The sequence below is a fragment of the Gambusia affinis genome, linkage group LG06 (assembly GCF_019740435.1).
Source record: "Gambusia affinis linkage group LG06, SWU_Gaff_1.0, whole genome shotgun sequence".
Classification (NCBI taxonomy): domain Eukaryota; kingdom Metazoa; phylum Chordata; class Actinopteri; order Cyprinodontiformes; family Poeciliidae; genus Gambusia; species Gambusia affinis.
Genome location: NC_057873.1, coordinates 27,010,912 through 27,026,189, shown reverse-complemented (window position 1 = coordinate 27,026,189; position 15,278 = coordinate 27,010,912). Strand labels below are relative to the sequence as shown.

The 15,278-nt window shown below is 39.1% G+C and overlaps 1 protein-coding gene across 1 annotated transcript; it reads left to right on the top strand.

Moving 5' to 3' along the window:
* The first annotated feature begins 6,156 nt into the window (after positions 1-6,156).
* Positions 6,157-15,171, top strand: LOC122832659 (multidrug and toxin extrusion protein 1-like). Its single transcript, XM_044119637.1, has 17 exons — positions 6,157-7,130; positions 7,383-7,484; positions 7,691-7,759; positions 7,856-8,004; positions 8,150-8,192; positions 9,096-9,140; positions 9,231-9,328; positions 9,407-9,504; positions 9,608-9,721; positions 10,336-10,403; positions 11,151-11,259; positions 11,351-11,426; positions 11,904-11,973; positions 12,052-12,184; positions 12,312-12,406; positions 13,776-13,877; positions 14,490-15,171. Exons 1-17 carry the CDS (start codon positions 7,023-7,025, stop codon positions 14,763-14,765), a joined length of 1,755 nt encoding a protein of 584 aa, XP_043975572.1. The 5' UTR covers positions 6,157-7,022; the 3' UTR covers positions 14,766-15,171.
* The last annotated feature ends 107 nt before the right edge of the window (positions 15,172-15,278 follow it).

The following is a 15,278-nucleotide window of genomic DNA, read 5'->3' as shown; positions in this document are numbered from 1 at the left end:
AGCTTCTTAAAGAGACAAAGGCCAAATTTCTAGCCATCAAATTGCAAAGTCAAATTTCTTTTATGTTTGCTTTGTGCAGCAGTTTTATAACAACTGAAGAAAACACAGTTACTTGATTGTGCTATAAAAATGGCACTATTTGCCTGGAAAATACTTTAATGTGTCAAAGTTTTCTCAATAAACTTATTTATGTGTCTATTAACATAAAACGTTTCCTAGGTTTTAGAATTAACCCTAGAAATCAACAAGAAATCAAAACGAGAGTCGCTTCATCTGGTTCTGTGCAGCAGAGTGGACATTTATTAAAGCTTTTATAGAAAATGCTTCTTTTATCTTTTTGTAAATACAACTTCAAGATGTCTCTTGTTTGTATGAATGAGTTCAATTTAGTTAAAGATGTTAGATCATTAAAACAGTAATTGCAAAAAAATTACCCATGGACACATTATTCTCGATCAGACGTTCTAAATTATAATTATTAGCTCAAAACTCATCCTCAGATATCGGCGAGAAATCAGATTCATAAAACTGGCTCCAAAAGTTTACTTCCACGGGGGGGAAGGAGTCAGAAGATTTAATTTTTGGAAGCAATTATCTAGAATGGCCTCAGGAAGAGCGGGTCAGCATATTACAGCTCATGGTGGCATCAGATGTGACAGGCCGTGTCTCCTCAACGCACAGCGCTCATCTTTCACCGAGCAAAGTCCAAAGTCATCATTATTTAACTCGGCTTAATTGCCACTGTGCCGCAGGAGGCTACTGACAGTTCATCCAATTCTCTTTTTTTTTCTTGTAAATTATATATGTTTTACATATAATATGTGTTTTAAAATAGCTAACATGCATTTCTAATCAAAGTTGCTACAGTTTCATTGAAAGTATTTAAGGCAGACCTGTCAGCCAACCCGGTAGCTCATTAACGGCACTTATGTTTAACCTACTGGATTCTGAAAGATGACATGAAAGAGAATATTTAACTGAGCCCAAGACGTCAAAGGAGTCTCCTCAGATTATAACTCATTTAAATTCAAGAGTCAGCTCAGTTTGCAAAGTCTACACAAATGCCTTCTACTTTTCAGCCCCAAACCCATGAGTCGTGAACTGGACAACTACGCACCTTATTTCTACAGATTTATATTTAAAGGGGCAGTATTATGTAAATTTAACTTATTTGAGCTTTTCACCATGCTGCAATGTCACTCCTTTATCAGAAACATACCTGTAGTGTTGCTTTGATTCTTTCATGCATGTTTGAGAAATCCTTTAGTCTCCCACGTCAACCAATCAGTTGTGTAAAACGCCTGGGTGGACCTAGCCCCGCCTTCGAGACACAGCTCCTCCTCCATGTTGCAGTTTCCAAGCTGCAGAGCTTCAGCCTCACAGAGCAGCCCTTCCCCCTCGACTCTTCCACTCAGCTCCTTCAGACTAGCCAGCAGCAACTAGCAAACACCTGCTGAGTTCATTGTATGAGGTGCTTCTTAGTGTAACACTGGTAAAAACGTTGCTAAAAGGTTAATAGAAGAGCCATGTTATAGCTTCCTGAAGGTGGAGTTTCAGAAAGAGACTGAGGTCCAATTTCAAGGTGTTAAATCACAAGGTTAGATTTCTTTTATGTCATATTTGACATAAATAACCTTTTTTTTTTTACACAAATGAAGTTAACACATAATACCGTCCCTTTAATTAAACATTGTTCAACGGCAAGAACTGCTTTTTGTAACCTTTTGTATTTTATTTTTATATTGGCTTATCAATGATTTAAATGAATTGTCGGGGGATTTACATAAGAAATTAAGACTGAAATCTGTTTATTTATCAATATATTTGTTCTTGCAGAGTTTAGCAACAGGTGAATATGATTTGAGCAAAAGATTAAAAAAAATCATTTAGAGCAAATTTTTCACAGACTTGTGAAAATGGATGAATAAAAACCATCTTTTTTTTCTTTACAAAAATATATGTGTGGCAGGATGCTTTCAGTATGAGGTCAGATCTTTGTTTGTGGAGATAAAAGTGGCATAGACTTCGTACTTATTCCTCGAAACATAACACCTCCACGTACTGGTGGGCTTCACTAAAAGCTCTTTTATTGATTCTTTTTCGGTGCGAAGACGAGATGCAAAACTGTGTGCTACAAAATACGTATATCCTGGCAAAATAAAACGGACTGCTGGTGTTCTGGTGACAGCTCTAGTCCGTGTTTACATGTTAATATTGATGAGTCATGTACACAAAAGCACTTGTGCGTTTATCATTGTTAGATTTTTAGGAACAAGCAGACAGTTAATGTTTGGCAAACTGGGAAGATTTTTTTTTTCTAGCTGCAGACGTTGATAGTTGGAGCTTTCCAGAAGCATAAAGCCAAAATAAACACCCAATGAATGTGATGAACGTTAGATGTTTTTATTGTTATTATTTAAAAGTGAGGAAAAACACTGAATATATCCCTTACACTTTTTCTGGAGTCAAAAATTACACATACAGAGGTGGAAGTAGACAGCTGGAGTCGCAGCAACGGTTTATGTAAACAGTCATCAGTCAGAAAGATGAACCCATTATAAAACCATCTAAAACAGGCTTATGTTTAACAGCAGGGTGTAGACTGTAAATACATAAGCTGCGTTAACTGGGACGGGTCACATATCAGCTTTTAAACACGCCTGCCAAAATATACGGAGCCGTTTAATGATAAAACTGAACCTCTCAGCTCGGCTGAGCAAAGAAAACGTGAGAAACTGGTTGACAGAAGTGGCATAATTTGACTGACAACTTCTTAAAACATCTTGTCAATCCAATGTCGATTATAATGCTTTTTAATAATGTAACCTGTATACGTATTTTTTGCACGTCACAATCACAAACTGATATTTGTTTTGTTGAGATTTGATGTAACAGATCAACAATCAGAGAAAGAAAATGATTGAAAGTTTAATAAATGAAGAAATCTAATAAGAAAGGTGGCATGTGTTTGCATTTAGCCTCATCTAAATTAAATCCAAGGCGAACAAAAGATATCAATGTCTTAGATTGCCCCAGAAAACTTGAGTTATAGATTTATAAAACTGTCATACATTATCAAGCTAATTTGAATTGGCTTGAGCTACTTTGCAAACAAGAATTGGCAAAAATCCTTCAAACAACACTTTACTGTCTCTGGATGCCGAGTTGCTCCATCAAACATCCCAATCGAATTTGTTGAACTTGTGGTTGTTGGGTGACAAACTTTGAAAAGAAAAACAACACAAAGGCGACAATCTACTTTCTATAAACTTCATTTTCTTTATATTGAAACTTCAAAACTGACATTCTGTAGTTCAAACATAACTTACATATCTTTATAAAAATCCACTAATCATGAGTGAAATTCCTGCTTTGGGTATTAAAGCTAAAAGCACAGATCTTAGAGAGCTTTCAAGAACAACATGTCTCTTAAAATTATGCTATTCATTCAGTCTTCAGGTGAAGAAAGTAAAGGTTTGCTTCTCCCATAATACGGGTGAAGGAGCTGGAAGGTCAAAAAGGCAGGAATGTTAATACAGAGAAGAGGCAGGGATGTCAAGAGACAGGTAGAGATATGATGTATGATGATAGGATGTCTACACACACACACACACACACACACACATACAGAGTTTGTCCACTGGCTGGCTCTCTGGATATCTGCATTCTCATAAAAGGGTTACAAGCTTCCCTGAAAGCAGCTAGAGGAGACAGTGAAGCTCAACCAAGCATGGAAATAAAAGGCAGGAAGGACTTTTGATGCAAAACCTACAAAGAGACTAAAACAACAAAGCAGAGCAGCTTCAAAATCCCAATTTGTTATGCAGAAAGTAAACAGTGCTGACTGTGGAATCTGCAGTTAACAGGAGAAGTATTCCAGCTCAACCCTCTGGGATCAGAGGTCAAAGGTCGGCCCCTGACTCAGATTTAGATGACAAGCTTGGGAAAATCTGTGCTGGGAGATAAATGGCATCAATAAAAATGAGAGAACAGTTTGCATGTGTTGCTTAAATGATACAGTCTACTCTCCCTTTAATTCTGGGGTGCCCAAACTGTGGCTCGAGGGCCATTTGTAGCCCCTGGACTGATTGTGTCTGGGCCCTAACTTCTGTTCAAGAATAATACAAATTTGGGCGTTCTGAGGTGGCATAGGTGACAGCACGACCCACATTTGGAGGCCTTGAGTTCTCGACGCGGCCGTCGCGGGTTCAATTCCCAGACCCGGCGACATTTACCGCATGTCTTCCCCCCTCTCTTTCCCCCTTTGCTGTCAGACTACTGTCATATAAGGGACACTAGAGCCCACAAAATCCCTCCCTGGAGGGACAAAAAAAGAATGATACAAATTTGACCCAAAGCACAGGTGTTTGATGTAGGTAGGAAAATCTTGTTACAATAGAAAATATCGGTAACAACAGCAACTATTTGACTTTAAATAACAACATTGTTTGTATTTTCTTGCCAGGGCTGCATCTATCCAGTGACCTTTACTTACTTTGTTGCACCCAAATCTAGTTTTAATTAATTTATTAAGCTTGCCTAAACCAAAAAAGAGTGACCTAAATTCAGATATTTTACTCAGAAGTAGGCCTGTTGCAGTAATCAATAAACCAGTTAATCAATTAATCGTACTCAATAATTTTCATTTGCATGGTTTATTGTTTTTCTCTTTTTTGTCTTTCTACCAAAAACTGGATGATGAAAATCTTCAGACTGGTTCTTTGGTCTGAGCTAAGGACTATTTTAAGGACTATTTTCTTTACAGACTTCATAATTCATTTAATTTTAGTTTATGTTGTTTTGTTTGTTTAATTAAATTGACAAATGAGACAAATGAGAAATCCTGCAACTGCTAAAATCTGACGCTACTCCACTTTTGTTTACATTTTGTGAATAAGGAAGTTGCACTTCAGAGGTTTTTGAGTCGTTTCCTCCGGGGGTTCTTGGTACAAATGTTGCAGTTTTTATTTATTCCTTGCCTCCCATAATCACTCACTACTTTGAATTGGTCTTTTAAATAAATTCCCAATAAAAAACATTGAAGCTTGTGGTTTTAAAGTAAGGAAATGTGAAATGTCTTCTGCTGTATTCATCACAACCAAAACAGAAGACTTATTTTTACATGACTTTTAATTCTTGGCTCTCAAATTAATTTGTCATTTCTTCTTCCTCATCTTTCAAACAAACACCTGAAGCCTGAAAAGAGTCCCAGCACCGTCGTCTCCCCCCTGGGCAAACCGGTCAGGAAGCTGAAGGGAACCAGCGTCGAGAACGCGGTCCCGCCTGATCTGGTCTGGCTCAAAGACGGCGCTCCACTTCAGTTCGAAGACACGGACCAGTCTCAGACGATCACCGACAACTCCTGGACAGTCACGAGCACGCTCAAGTAGGAAGCAGCTCTTTCAAATTTATTAATAAGATCTCTGCAGAAAAATGATCATTTCTGCACTTTATCTGCTTTCCAATCCTGGTTTGGTGCTGAATTATGTGATAATGTTGGTTTCCAGTGGTTCCACATCAGGGGGTGTTCAAAGTGCGGCCCGTGGGCCATTTGTGCCCCTTGAATTGATTTTGTATGGCCCCCAACTGCCACTCCAGAATGATCCAGATTTGACCCATGCAGCTCAAGTTGTTGATGTAGAGACTCTTTACTTGGAATTAGTGTAGAGTTGTTATGTTCTTACAATGCAAAATATGTAACATGTTGAAAAGCAAGACTAACATTGTCTGATTCCAATGCATATCATGTAGGCCTATAAAACATTGCTGCAACTTTCTGCATATTTAGTATTTGCATTAATGAAAAGATTAACTGCACTTTAATAAAAGTCCAGCAAAAAATCTCTGTATCCTTCGAAGTGTTTTTCAAAATTCGATCCACTGTTAGTTGAGGCAGTGCAGCTGTTCTACATGTTATGACTTGACCTCAAATGGCTGATTTTTCTTTTTTTTTTTTTCCAGTTTGATTTTTCTCATTCTCCATGTTGCCAAAGAACTCACTGGTTTACTCCAGTATTCTCCAGAGGGACTCCGAGCCATCTGACATGTTAATGTTTTATACTCCCAAACACTTTAATGAACATGGAGATTTATGAGGATTATCTGCATCCTTCAAAAGAAGCTGGAGTAGCCATTAAAATGCACAGGGTTTTCATGAATAGTCATGACTCTCACTTCTAGCGGCTGTTCACACATTATCCACAACAACAGGGGTGAAGACAGGGCAAGGTATGCTTGTTTAGCATGCTAACCACAGTAACAGCTAATTGTCTTCAAATTACCTACAACGTGATAGCAGAAAAATCCTAAATTAAGTCAAAGCTGTGTGTAATTAGAAGTTAAATTCTACACCACATTTCTTGTGTTAGCTTACATTGCGTTACCTGAGCATTCTCCTAATCTGCTTTTTGCATGTTGTCACGTGTTGTATCCAATTAACATTTCATGAGAGAGGCCAACACAAAGTAGTGGAAAAACTCTGAAGTGAAAGGAAAGTGTGACAGAGCTTTTTACAATACATAGTTTTAGTTACTTTAAAACTCCTGTCTGAAATGCATTGGAGGAAACTGTCTTCAGATTTCACACATTTGTAATGGAGACGCTGCTAATGTGGAAGGAGCAAAGAGCCACTTATGGCTCCAGCGCCACAGGTTGAAGACCCTTAGCCTAGCCCATAAAATGTCAACAATGTTTAAACTTCCAAGCGCCTGAACACTTTTGCAAGCAATTTTATTAAATGAAGATAAAATTGTTAAAATTACCAACTGTATGCAATTGCTAATAATTTTAATTTTAAAAGGTTATTTCTCCCAGAAAGTCCGACCTGGCAAAGTGTTAAGCCGACCTTGAGTTGATCAATTAGTAACTTTTTTTCCCCACGTTCAAATGCCTTTCCAGAGCAGCAGCAGGAACCGTCACTGGACAGCATCAAAACCGGAGCAGATGACCGACAGAACAGACACATCTGTCTGACAAAAAATTTAAAAAATCTAATAAAACCTGCTTTAACATCTGCTGCAAACATGGATCCGTCCAGTGACAGGCTTTTCTGCTGCAGATGGGTGCGCAACAAGGTTCCCAGGGCCTGCAGAGACGAGCTCTACCACATCCTGAGGATGACGGGGCCTCTGGTAAGAAACGCTTCAGTTAATATATTCATTTTTGAGTGCATCAAGATTTTTCTAGGAGGAGAATTGAGTTATAGTGATGTGTTTTTAGTCACGGCTAGATTCATGTCTAGTGGGTTTTCCTGACTGTGTGTGTGTGTGTGTGTAAAGACAGCTGTGCAGAGTAATTGGAGTTATAATAGATAGAATATGAAACCTTCTACCTCATATGTGTGTTGGTGCCGCCTGCTCCATGAATCATGTTTGTGTTTGCAGCTACTCTCCAGAATCCTCCATTACCTGCTTCCATTCGTTGTCACGATGTTCTGCGGGCGCCTGGGAAATGATGTGATGGCCGGTTATGGATTAGCCTCTGCAGTAAGTGCTCATATTCTGTCATATTTTTAAGATACGTTTTGGAAACATGAACACAAAAATGGCCGAGATGTGACTCACGTTTTACTGACGCTGCTTAAAACTAATGTTTTAATCAATTTAAAACTGTCATGAGTAGCGAAAATATTAGCAACAAACAAGGAGCGCCTAATTAAAGTGTACAAAAGTATGCTCTGAATTGATTCCAGGCCATTAACGTTACCACGGCAGCCACGGGATGCGGTCTGGGTCTGGCATGCGACACGCTGGTGTCCCAGGTTTGAAAACTTGGTGTTAATATTTCTTGACTCGCTTTTAACTGACTTCACATCCTAACTATTCATTACTGCACTTGGCTGAATGATTACTGGCAGACGTTTGGGGGTAAGAACCTGCTGCGGGTGGGAGTGATCCTGCAGCGGGGCATCATCATCCTGATGCTGTTCTGTCTGCCCTGCTGGGGGCTGCTCATTAACGCCGAGGCCATCCTGCTGTGCATGGGGCAGGAACCCGAGGTGGCTAGGTAACTACATGAAGCTGAAGCTGCTCAAAACACCAAGTCATTATTTATTTGTAGCAAAATCTGAACTTTAAAATTAGCTCTGTGTGCTAAAATGTTGCAGTGAACAATCTGGTAATTAGTTTTAAACACTGTTTCTTATTTTCAGAATAGCCCAGCTGTATATGACAGCTTTTATTCCTGCAGTACCAGTAAGTTTTCATCTTCCTTTGACATGTTGAACCTTGACTTCCTGTGATTTCTAGTTATGGAGCTAGCTAGAATATATTCATACCCCTTTAACTTTTTTTCCACTGTTCATTATGACGCAGCCAAAACATCTGCAGCCAGATAACATCTGCAACATCTGTTGATGTTACAGCCATCAACAGATGTTGGTGTTACAGACCAACACAAAAATAAAAAAAAATGTATTTGCATAGTGCAAAATCAGAACAAGTGTTGTCACTTTACCGAAAAAAAAGAAATTCAGTTCAATCATGCATACAAAAGAAGTACGTAATTGTGAAGTGGATAGAAAAATAATAGATTGGTACTAAAATCTTTTCTTAAATACAAATTGAAAATTCTAATTGTTGTGCACATTCGTGTCCATGACCTTTTTCTCAACTATCCCAGGGAAATAACCATCAGTTAACAACAGGAGTCAATAAGAAATGGACACTGAAACATCTCACACAATGCAGCCTATTCAATTCAATTCAAGACAAAAGTTTAAATAACAGCAGCAGAAACTGCAAGGAACATCATACTAGGCAAATGTTTTACCTTAACAATCCTAAACATACAGCTGAAGCTAAAGAAAAAACAATGACTTTGATCCAAGAATCTTTATTAAAAATGGTCTAAAGTAACATCCAGACCTAAATTTATTGAGATTCATCTAATGCAAGTTCACAGATGCTCTTCTTTGACAATAAATAAATCAGTCCCTGGATGGCTGAAGCTCACAGACACATGCATACCTCAGAAAAACTGATTGGAGTGTGAGGTACAAAAAAACTGACAAAGGGGTTATGAATAATTTAGTTAGGCTCTGCATGCAGAACCTATCCCACCTACAATGCCAATTTTATTCTTTCCTTTTCTCTTAGGCCATGTTTCTATATAACCTTCAGGTGTCCTATCTGCAGAACCAGGCAAGCTACAATGTTGTATTCATTATTTCTATAAGAAAAATGTTGTCTTAACTTGTGGCGCTACCAACACCTGCATGCTTGCATTATTAGGGAATAATCATGCCCCAAATGTACACTGCTTTGTTGGCGAACATTGCCAACCTGGCGACAAACTTCGCCTTCCTTCACTGGGCAAATCTGGGCGTTGTGTAGGTGTTCCTTATATGTTCCAAAACATTTACTCACAATCACACAAGGTTCTGAGTGTGACCCGACTCTCTTTGCAGTGGTTCTGCAGCGGCCAACACGCTCTCGCAGATTTATATCTGTGTGTTTCTGTTTGCATACATTTGGTGGAGGAAGCTACACGTGAACACATGGGGAGGTGAACAGTCAGTGCTTTGACCTACTGCCTTCTTTTTTATTTTTTTGTTTTTGCCTTCACGTAACTCATCGGAGGATAAATAGGAGTCTTCCTCCCCCTGCAGGCTGGTCTGTGGAATCGCTGCAGGAGTGGGGATCCTACATGAAGCTGGCCATCCCCAGCTTGTTGATGGTTTGCTTTGAGTGGTGGGTGTATGAGTTTGGGGGATTCTTCGCAGGTAATTTTGCAGCGGACAGCCGATATCAACCAGTTCACTTCTGTCAAAAACCGCTTGAAATGAAAACCAGTAGCAGAGACTGGAGGTACGATGAGCCATTTATGTTATTTAGGAACACTTCATGAAGCCGACATTAGTTTGGTCATTAGCTTATATATCTGAATTTATTTCAGGATGTTGTTCATCCCTTCAGACAATCAGAACAAGTGCAAACTTACCTGTTTTGGTAATAAAGCGTGTCCAAACAAGTAGTCAGATGGCTCAACTTACCCCCAAAACTACAATTTTAACTTTATTTGTGTACAGAGCTAAAATGCTATACTTTTTATGTTGTAGCTCATATATAGCACAATTGCCATATAAAACAAAATTTGAAAATATCTGAACACAATTCTTATGAAACTTTATGATTGACGGAATTCATTTGTAAGAGTGGAAATGTTTTACTTTTTCTTCTTTTTTTAAGAAATAAAAGTCTAACAACTTTACCTTCACAATCTCAATTATCTAACTATTTGGTCACATGATCAATGTTGTTTAGCAACAAGGAGTGGCTGAACTTACCTCAGTCTCTCCGTCATCTCTCATATTTACTTATTTTTTGTAATAATCAGGAATGCTGAGTGAGGACGAGCTGGCAGCCCAACATGCTGTGATAATGATCGCTTTCATCACTTACATGGTAATATTTATGGAGTTCTAAAATCCCATATTTTAGTGTGTTAATTCGTAGGTTTCTCAAACAATAATTGTGGAGTGACCTCAGCATTTGCAGGCAAACATTTTATGTGTTTATTTTAATTATTTTTATCTGAATTTCTCATGGACCATATAATTACACAATTTGACATTACAAAGATAAATTCACAGCAATTTTTTGATTAAAAGGTTTTGGCGATAGGATGAGGTGTTTTGTTTTTTTGTTGTTTTTTTTGTTTGATTGTCCGCATCAAAATTTGTTTATTTCACAAAACATGGAAACACTTTTTTTTGTCATGACGAGTCCCGTGGTCAACAGCCGGACGTTCCACCAGCACAAAACCACGAAGAAGATGACGTCAGGAAGAAGATGGAGGATGACAGCGCAGCATGTTTTTTGAATGACGTACCACGTTAACAAACTTATTCATGTGTGATTTCAGTTGCAATTCTCATTTAATGGAAACATTGCAACTGTGAATTTTTTCCCCCACTTTAGCGTAATGTTGACAAAGTTAGCTTGTTCGCAACACTCATTGCTTGAAGGACTGTTAACCGTACGTTTAACAGTAAATAGTAAGTACAATAAAATTATAAAAAATTTACTAAAAACTGCTGAATCAAAACAATTGCAATATTTAAAAACCAGTGCAGTTCTGGCTCATTGTTAATCCTTGTAGTGACTGATGTAGGTTGTGTGTTTTATTTTTCCATAATTTGGGATCTGTAGTTCCCCCTTGGAATTCAAGCGGCGGCCTGTGCGCGTGTGGGTAACGCTCTGGGAGCAGGAGACACCGCCAGAGCTCTCCTCGCTAGCAAGCTGTCGCTCAGTCTGGCAGGTGAGGTCAAACATTGTCAAATGAATCGGATTGTTTTCATTATCTGCTTTATAGTTTTTGATAAATTTGTCATTTCTCTTTTATTTCCCAGTTTCCTTTGCTCTCGTCGAAGGCGTTGTGCTTGGCTGCACTAAAACAGTCATCGGCTACATCTTCACCTCTGATGAGTGAGTCTGTGTAGTTAAAGCTGCAGTATGTAACCTTGATTAAAATAACGTTTTTCACATATTTGTATGTTGTGACAGAATGTCATGAGACATACAACCTGTGAAAAGATCGATCTCTTCCACCTTCTCCCTGCACTGAAGAAATGCACCGTTTCTTACCAAAAACAACCAATCAGAGACAGGAAGAGGGTCTTAGCGCTGTCAATCATCCTCATGCACGTCATGCTAAATGTGCTACTGGAGGGAAGCAACTTACTGTCACAGAAAAACTATTTATCCACCTTCATCAGCGGTCACGCTAACTAGCTTGAGCATTCAGAACAGGCTATGCTAGCTGCAGGTAGCAGAGAGCGTGGGGTTACATTAAAAGATAAAAGTTACAAACTTTAAATGTTCTCATTTGTAAAAATCTTTCTGTAGTGCAAAGTGGATATTTCAATCCAATCCTCTTTATTTATTTAAAAAAAATTTTTTCAGGAATATTGCGAGAATTGTGTCGAACCTGATGTCTGCGTACTGCTTCCTCCAGCTCTTTGACGGCCTTGTGGTGAGTCGTTGCACGCAGAGCAAATCTGTTTGCCGTACCGAGGCAGAAGTCTCACATGTGCGTCTCCTGTCCTCTCAGTGTGTGTGCACCGGCATCTTCTTGGGCACAGGCAAACAGAGGATACCAGCTGTGGCGAATTTCATTGCATACTACTGCGTGGGTCTGACGATGAGCGTGGTTTTGATGTTTGTCGCAAAGCTGAGAGTTTTAGGTAAGTCTGTGAAGTGCATCTGTTTTCGCCAGCGTTTAGGGCAAATTAGTGTTTGCACAGGAAACGAAGGTCGTAACAAGTGAGGCCTGCTGTGCTTCTGACAGAACCTTTTGTCTTTTCTCTGCAGGCTTTTGGCTCGGGCTGCTCATTTGTGTTGTCCTGCATTCCTCTTTCTACATTATTGTGATCTTCAGGCTGAACTGGAAGAAAATGACAGAGGAGGTATTCCATCTTTCTAGCAGTTTCACAGTTATTAGGCATATCAGAGGTGGGCGGATTTATCAAAAATGTGGATGAAATCAATATCAAGTTGGTATTGGTATTGATTTTACACTACTGAGATAAAATCAATACTTTAGTTTCAGATGTCCTCTTGAAATGTTATTTTATTGTGCCATTGTAGTCTCTCAAAAAACAGATTTTGCTTTGATTTGCTCTAGAAGAAACATTTTTAGCACGTTGTTTATTTAGAAAACAACGCACAAACGTTTGTTTTGTTTTTCTGTTGTTTCATACTTTAATATGACATTAAAGTATTTTGCAGACATCCAAAAATACCTTGTTTTTTGAGTGTCTACAATAAAGACACCCGATTTTAGCAAAACTGGGTGAAAAAATTGTGCGATGGTTTTAAATTTTGATGATATACTTCAATAATAAGTGCTGGTATCTGTCTTGGTATCGGTGATATTGGCTACGTATTTACTTGTTGTTGGATCGATACCAAAATATCCAGCAGCACACAACTTTAGAGCGCATTGCCAACATAGAGTGGCCTGCATAAACATTAATTCTCCTGTAATAGAGTAAGAGTTGTAATGCAGGTTGGAGGCGAGCAGCTCCATAGCAACCGTCATGACAGTTAGTTACGGATACCTACCAAGATGGCTGTCAGCTACAAAGTTCCCAGAAATGGGATGTCTCATTGAGAGCTTTGTATTCAGCTCCTGTTCTTTTGACAATTCTTCTCTTCCACAAAAGCCAGGTCTGTGGAGTGCAGGACTGGCTTTATGAATAAATTCTCCCACCCAGGTTGTGAATCTCTGCAGTTTCTCAAGAGTCAGAGTTGCTTTTCTGACAGGGCTCTTCTTTCTAAGCCTGTCAGTTCAAGTGGACAGCCGTGTTCTGATAGGTGTGCCATTTTGGCATACTGCTTCCATTTTCAGATGACGGATTGAACATTTCTCTGTCAGAGGTCTACGGTGTGGGATGTTGTTTTATAACCTGACCTTTCACTTTTATGTTGTGTTCACTGGTCTTCGTAATTCTGTTTGTTTTCCAATGTTAATAAAAACAACGACAAAACCCCCCAGAGGCCTTCACATTATGTCTGGATTAACACTAAGATTAAACTAGAACTGCAAGCAGTTAGGAGCCGGTTCCCCGCTCGCATGAAATTACTCACAGGTGGACCTCATTCACATGGCTGTTCAAGACATCTGGTAGCACTAGATTTTATTTAGGAGTATCTGAATAAAAGAGGTTGAATACAAATAAATGAAAACCATGTATCCTTCTCCCTTCATTACACAATTATAAAGCATGGAGTAAAAGGCTAATTGCTACATTTTGGTCATGCTTTTGTTTCCAGGCTGTAAAACGGGCCATGAAAAAGACTCACCTGACTCTGTTAGGAGCAGATGACCCGTCAGACAACAGCACAGCTCACGGTCAAGCATCAAACAATGGAAATGTAAGTCACCTGCTATTTTTAAAGGGGCAGTATCATGTAAAACCGACTTTATTGAGCTTTACATCATGTTATAATGTTAATCCCTCATCAAAAACGCACCTAGAGTGTTGCTTTGACTCTTTCACGCATGTTTGAGAAATTGTTTATTCTCCTATGGCAACCATTTGACTGTGCAAAACGCTTGGGTGGCCCTAGCTCCGCCTTCAAGAACTAGCTCTTGAAGGCAGAGCTCCTCCTCCTCTGAGCTGTAGGTTTCAAGCTACCAGACTAGCCAGCAGCAATTAGCGAACAGCATGTCAGCTGAGCTCATCATACGAGCTGCTTCTCAGTGCAACGCTGGTAAAAATGTTGTTAAAAATGTAGTGATGACTTCCTGAAAGCGGAGTTTCAGGAAGAGCGAGAGTTCTTAAAGAGACAGAGACCCAATTTCAAGGTGTTAAATATCAAAGTCAAATTTTTTTACAGACATATATACATCATTTGTATAGCTACTGATGGTAACAGTTACTTTATTTACTATAGAATAGAACTATCTGTCTGGAAAACTCAATGCTGCTCCTTTAACAGTCTAGGCTGACTTGCTATCAATTCCCTATATTTTTTTCATTTAAGTCCACCAAGGGGTACTCACCTGTGAAAACCCAGCAACATGACGGGAACAGTGAGACACGGGTTGAACAAGAGGTGAGACAGCAGAAGAGCGGCCGCCTCTCCACCACCCAGCTGATCATCAGGCGAGGCCTCACCATGGTTACGGCGCTGGCCTTTCTGGCGGTGGGAACAGCCGTCCACTTCCTGGTCCCCTTGCCAGAGATAGGAAGCAACTCTACTCTTGACGGGATCAATACAACATTTCCTCCTCTCACAAGTTCCTCACCTGTCCTCTAAAAGTGAAATGTGTTATCTTAAGTCTCAGTCAGATGTGAGTATTTATGGATTAAAAAACAGGTGAAAAGTCCTTGCAGATTTTTTTTCAAAATGAGGGAAATTAATGTGCCATAAATAGATAATCTGATTTAGAAATAAAATAGAACTTTTTTCACCAAGTTATTTCCACAGACTTTATCCTGCTTCAGTGGCTGATCAAATTTGTCACCTAACAAAAGATGAACTTAACCTCGACGATCCATTAAGCAGAGATTGTGTCATGCTTGTGATTATGGGACTTCTCAAAGTAGCTATGAAAATAACAAGACCTAACCGCCAGAAAGTACATCTCTATTTAGCCTGTAATTTGTAAAAATGTACACATTTGTTTAATTTGAGCCAATAAAAGCTAGTTGTTTTAAGTTGACGTCATCTGTCCTTTCAGTGTTCAATTTGTTTCACTGAGAATTATAAAACATTTTGCCAATAAGTTGTACTACAGTCTGATACCACCGATTTGGTAGTGTAGGACAC